The sequence below is a fragment of the Mustela lutreola genome, chromosome 2, assembly GCF_030435805.1.
Source record: "Mustela lutreola isolate mMusLut2 chromosome 2, mMusLut2.pri, whole genome shotgun sequence".
Taxonomy (NCBI): Eukaryota; Metazoa; Chordata; class Mammalia; order Carnivora; family Mustelidae; genus Mustela; species Mustela lutreola.
The window spans coordinates 177,147,529-177,153,979 of NC_081291.1; the positions used below are offsets into that span (position 1 = coordinate 177,147,529).

A 6,451-nucleotide genomic window follows, 5' to 3' on the forward strand; every position below is an offset into this window, starting at 1 on the left:
TTCTTTAGATGTGGAACTCCTATGTTGAGGTCTTCAAATGTGGCTATGAAACATTAACAATTACTTAATGAACAAATTCTTAATGAGTGCTTTCTAAGGACCCAGATACTACTCTAGGCACTGAGTATACAGCAAAGAACTAGATAAACAAATCCCTGCTCACATTTGGCTTACAATCTCGTGTGGGGGATCATACCAGAATGTAATAATTTAACAACGAAATGTAATCTATTAGCAAATGTAATCATTTAACAAGGCAAATAACAGTTGGTGATAAGTGCCCTGCTGAGAATTACTATAATGTGATGATATAATAGACCAACTAGATGGCTACTCTAGACTGGCTGACATGGAATGCTTTTCTTTCAGTGATATCTGAACTGAGGTCTTAATGTTCTAAGAAAAGGATAGCCATTTGAAATACTGGAGAGCCCAGAAAGAAAAAGGAACACCTACTGTAAAGGACTAAGACAGAATGAAGTTGCCCTGTTGAGGCACAAAATAAAGGCTGGTGTGGGTGGAAGAGCATAAATTAGAGGGGAGTAAATAGTAGATGTGGCAGACATCAGTCCTAATAAGTAACCTGGGTTGTATTATATGTGACAGATGAAGCCACTGAAGGGTTTGGGCAGGAATGAGATCTGATCACTCAGGCTGCTAATTGAACAGTCCAAAGATGAACAAGACAGAAACTGGGAGCTCTGTTAGTTTACTGCAGTAGTTAAGGCAAATGAAGATGGTAACATGTACTCTGATGGGTAACAGAGGAGAAAAATGGAAAAAAAGCATTCAGGATGTCTTAGAGTTAAAGACTTGATAGATCAGAGAGTAAGGCCTTTGTTTGCTTTCATTTGCATTCGACATTCTAGTAAATAAGCAGACTTCAAGAAGACAGCCAGGTATGTGAGTCTAGAGCACTAGGATGAAGTTTGACTTCCTGGCAAAGATTGTTCTCAAAGCCCAATGATACAGTCCGCTTATTTGTATCTCTGACTAATCAATGTTCTTTAGAAGAGTAAACTTTAGGGTGCCTGGGTGGCTCAGTGGTTTAAGCTGCTGCCTTCGGCTCAGGTCATGATCTCAGGGTCCTGGGATCGAGTCCCGCATCGAGCTCTCTGCTCAGCAGGGAGCCTGCTTCTCTCTCTCTCTCTCTCTCTCTGTCTCTCTACCTACCTGTGATCTCTCTCTGTCAAATAAATAAATAAAATCTTTAAAAAAAAAAAAAAGAAGAGTAAACTTTAGGAGAGTAAGAGTTTATAGACACAATTTGAAAACAATGATGTATATAAATAAATATGAGCCTTTTTTAATTGATAAAAGGATTGTTATTTTAGAGATGAGAGTCTTAACATTGATAATCAGAATAATTATCTTTGAGAAACTTAAGTGCACAGGCTGGTTTCAGATTGCCTGCCTATGAATTCCAGCCTCCCCACTTACCAACTAAATAACATTGGGCAAATCATTTAACCACTTAGTGCCTCAATTTCCTAACCTGTAAAATGGGAATAATAGTAAATACATCATAGTGTACTGGTGAAGATTAAATGAGCTAATACACATGAAGCAATCAAAATATTATGTGCCAGTATCTGGCACATAACCACCACTCAACAAATGCAGGTTAGCGTTATTATCTACAGTCTCCTTATACTGTACATATAAGTGTGTTCACACTTCAGTTTTCTAGTTAGATGCTTGGTAAAGATGAATCAAATATTCAGAATAAGCTAGGGAAGCACATGCAAAATCCTCTTCAAAAACAGAGGCTGAGAATTTGGCAGATTGCTAAAACATCCTCTTTAAAAGTAAGCTGTAGGGGTGCCGGGGTGGCTCAGTTTATTGAGTGTCTGACTCTTGATTTCAGATCAGGTCATGATCTCAGAGTGATGAGATCAAGCCTTGCCAGGATCTGTACTCAGCAGGGACTCTGCTTGAAATTTTCTCTCTCTCTTTCTCTCTAAATAAATAAATAAATCTTAAAAAAAAAAAAAAAAAGTAAGCTATACATGTGCCAGTCATTCCTAAATCTCTTATCTCTAGCCTTGACCCAACCCTGGAGCTCCAGATTCATAAACCCTGCTACCTGCTGGACACTTGACTTGCTAACTTAAGAGGGATATTATTGGAATAAAAAGGGAAAACAATCAATATTCTCTTCAGTAAGTGAATGATCAAGTGACCAACTCCAACTGCAAAAACTCTTGGCTCTGCTCCATAAGTAACAAAATCCCTGCTGGGAATGACATTCTCAGTTTTCAAGCAACACTGAGAAAGTGCCCAGTTTAGTCAACTACATGAAACCATGGGCATTGTATCTGTTCATTTTAGCATTAAGGTTTCGCAATTATGATTCTAATGCATGCATTATTTACTATAAATAACCTCAAATAATCTCTTAAGGTATGCAGGGAATAAGGAAATAAGTAAAATGAAATGTCGGATGTCACTAGATGACTCCTAGACTCTGTTACCTGAACACACTGGCTGAATACTCTTCAGCACACACAACTCTCAGTGGTCTTATCCTGGACCAAGACTCCAATCACCAACAATGATGTCAATAGGGTGACATCCCAGGTAGACTAGGACAGTCCCAGAAAAATTCTAATGGCATGGCCTTTCATTCTTAAAAGTATTTAATTGGGTGAGAAATTATATGTCTATCTACATACATGATTACCAAGAACTCTGTATATCTAGCAGCATGCATACATTTATTCAGCTAATCTCTTTCAAACACCAGGTGCCAGGTCCCATGTTGGGCTCCAGTAAAATGCAGAATTCTAGCACAAGAGTGGAAGTTCTGAATAGCCATAAGATGTATGCAAAAAAAGGGTCATATGTAGATCAAGATCAAGAGCTTTAGTAAGAGTCTCTGAATTACATTTCCTTAGACAATAAGTAGATAGCCGGATATGTTAGACAGATGTTTTACATAGTGTGTATCAGTGTTTGGGAATCTGTATGTTTGTACAGTTTGCTTTCAGAAAACATGCAAAAGAATTCATGACCATGAATGCTGAGCCTTTGTTATAGATGTAGATTGTTAAAATGGCTAAATGCTTCTTGCTACCATAAGCGTGAATGGAAAACAGATGGTAAGGAAATATGTTTACTTTTATAAGCAAGTAGCACAGCACACAACAGAAATAAAGGCATCATTATAACTATCTTTCCTTTCTCTGACTTAAGGCACTATTTCTCCCATGACTTTCAAAACAAAAATACAGTTCACACATTTTAGGCTGATCTTTCCCCCATTAACATAGGTAGAATCAAGAAATCTGAATTGGTTTGTTGTGATTTTTTTCTGAATTAGAAATACCATACAGATTATTTAGCAAATCCCTGACAAATAATCAAGCATATCTCAAAGAAGCTTACATGCTCACTATACTAAGAAGAAGTTAACAAAGCAAATACCCCTGATACATTTAAAGTCAGCAATTTTAAGAGTTAGAAGGAGTCTAAGAAGCAGGGTGCCTCTAACATACTATCTTGATGGGAATCCTGGTAACTTACATGAAAGATGCTATAAATCCAATGTGTAGAACAGTTGGTTTGTTAAAACCCTTAAAAAGATAATCTCTAAGGACACCTCATTTTACTGATCATGATACTGAGGCCCAGTAAAAACACACTGTAATAGTGGATAAAGTATGACTTTGAAACTCAGGCATACTTGTGTAATCTCTTCCCAGATATCTTCTTTGCTGTGTGTTTCTAAGAACATTACTGAACTTTTCTGTTTCTCATCTATAAAAGTGAAAGTAATACATATCTTTTAAACATATTATGAAGATTAAATGAATTTATGTTTATGAAAATATCTGGCATATTAAAGACACTCAATACACATTAATTTCTTTCCTTCTAAAGGGTGACTAACTTGAGAGATATGGCCGGTAATGGGCAAGAGGCAAGGCTAGAATCAAGAAATAGGATCCCCTTTACCACTCAAAAGGAATTCAGTTATTTCTTAAACGATTTCTATACTTAAATCACATCATAAAATATAGCCTTAAATACCTGAGTTGAGGGGGGAAGGGTTATCAAAGTAAATGTGTAACATTACAGCCTGCAAGAGATATTTCTTAGAAACAAAGTAGCAACAGAGTCAGGAAGTTTACTGGAGGAAGTTATTACACTGGCTACCTTTTTAAAAATGACATCTACTCAGTTTGTACCTGAAGGCAACTCTTCTGGAAACAATGTTGTAGAATTTTGCAGCTTTAATGGACACTTCACAACACATATTTCAAAATTAATATTTGCAGCAAGTATGTATCAAGTGTCAATCATGTGCAGTGCCTGGTGGACAATATGACATGGATAAAACTTTACTTTTTTTTCCCCTAAAAAATATCTTAGAACCTGGTAGAGAAGAGAGGTAGACTTTGAAGAACGATTTCAAAACGTAATTGTATACTAAGCCTCATGGAACTTGAAAGGTTCAAAGTCAGCCTGTGGTGAGCAGTTACTAAATGCCACCTACTTAAAGATAAAATATCCACCACATTGGCAGTGGGTACACGTAGCAAGTTGTTTGAATTAACTAAATTCTAGTCTTGCTTCTGACACCAACTAGCTACATGAACTTGTGAAGTTACTCATGTGAAGTTACTTGTGAAGGTCTCATGTGTCTCTTCTGTGAAATGGCTGAGTTCAAAAGGATGATTGGTTTCTAAACCTCCTTCAGGCTTTAACAGTCCAAATAACAAGATGATGATGATAGCAAGAAAAACCATAGCTTATATTTACCTCGCATATATTCTGTGCCAAGCACTGTGCTAAAGTGCATCATTTGTATTATGTTTATTTAATCTTCATGATAATCTTATGAAATTGACATTATTATCCGTAATTTATAGTTGAGGAAAGGGAGCCGAAGCAGTATTAGTGGGGCCAGAGTCCCCATTTGTTTTTGTTTTCTTAAGATTTTATTTACTTGACACAGAGAGAGATAGCCAGAGAGGGAACACAAGTAGAGGGAGTGGGAGAGAAAGAAGGAGAAGCAGGCTTTCACCCCTCCCCCCGTCCCACCCCAAGCAGGGAGCCCGATGAGGGGCTCGGTCTCAGGATTCCGGGATCATGACCTGAGCCGAAGGCAGATGCTTAACGACTGAGACACCCAGGTGCCCCAGAGTCTCGATTTGAGCAGAACCACTCTGAATCTAATCCAGGAGTTACCCTTAACCACTACGCGCAAACTCTTCTGAATTCACGAAAAATCTACCTATTAAGAAACACGTAAAAGGAAAATCTTTCCTTCAGGGTCTTTCCTGACAGGAGGGTAGACCTGAGTTAAAGCCACACTGTTTACCCAGTAATAAGGCTCCCGCACCACTTCATTCCCGACGCTCGCGCGCTCCCACAGCTGGGCACACCACCGCGGGGCCATACATCGTGACCGCCAGAGGCTCACCTAAGGACGCAGGGGCTGGGGGGGAGGGGTCGGTCAGGGGAGGCCCCGCAGCCGCGCGGGCAGAGTGGGTACCTGGGCTGCTGGCTCCACCTGCAGGCTGGTTCTCCCACCACTCGTCTCCAAGGTCGTCTGCCATCTCCAGTGGGTCTAGTTGTGAGCGGACCACCAAGGGAAAGCGGACAGTGGCAGATATTCTCCTAGACTCCAAGCCGAAAGGCCAGAGTTGGCAACCAGCACGCGGAGCCTCTCCTCAGACACCGTCGCCTCCGCCCCGCGGCAATGACGTCACACCTCCGCCCCGCCTCCCCGTCCCAGGTGCTCATCTCGTCGCAGTTTCCACACAAGTGCTGATGAAAAGACTCTGTCAGGTAACTCAAAATAAATCCTCACAAAAGCATAAAGACAAGAAAACGAAACCCCCCAAAGATTATTATCTTTTTAAATAACTTCTTTCAAAACATTTTGTGTCTTCTTCTTCTTTTTTTTTTTTTTTTTGGTCGAAAAACTATTGACGAAAGTGTGAAACAGGATGCTAAGACAATTGTTCTCTATTGGGTTTCAAAGGACTCCTGCCGCGGGAGAAGAGCAGAGCACGTGGTTGTGTTTTCGTTTGTGTGCGTTGGGGTGTCCGGTGTGTATAGTTTGCTCCTGGGAAACGTGTGCAAGAATTCATGACCATGAATGTTGAGCCTTGGGTGTAGATCTGTGTGCTGCTATTTTTAGACAGTGTAGGTTAAGAAAATTTGATTGGTCCGGAAGGACTCGCCCACGAAAAGACTTTAGTGATTCGAAGGCTCAGAGTCCTCGGTCTCCTTTACTTCTGAAACAAGAGGAGCGAGTCAGTTGCTGCTTAACTACAGGTAAAAAACGTACAGTATTTCTTGTCTTAAAATTCCAGCGCGAAGTGCCAGAGATAGGATTGATAGATTATGGAAAAGGAAAGTTAGATAAGAAATACGAGCATGGAAGAGGAAGTGTCATGACCAATAAACAGGTTAAATGATGTTCTGTCTCCTACTAACC

General features: G+C 39.9%; 1 protein-coding gene across 5 annotated transcripts in view; it reads right to left on the minus strand.

Moving 5' to 3' along the window:
- CMSS1 (cms1 ribosomal small subunit homolog) overlaps positions 1-5,723 on the minus strand; it is a 383,625-nt gene extending 377,902 nt beyond the window's left edge. Inside the window, exon 1 of one of the 5 annotated variants that reach the window (XM_059164361.1) lies at positions 5,429-5,723. In XM_059164361.1, coding sequence (XP_059020344.1) covers positions 5,429-5,564 — 136 coding nt within the window. In that variant the 5' untranslated portion in view covers positions 5,565-5,723. The remainder of the gene's footprint in view (positions 1-5,428) is intronic. The other 4 variants (XM_059164362.1, XM_059164364.1, XM_059164365.1 and 1 more) reach the window with 4 other exon arrangements.
- Positions 5,724-6,451: the final 728 nt, after the last annotated feature.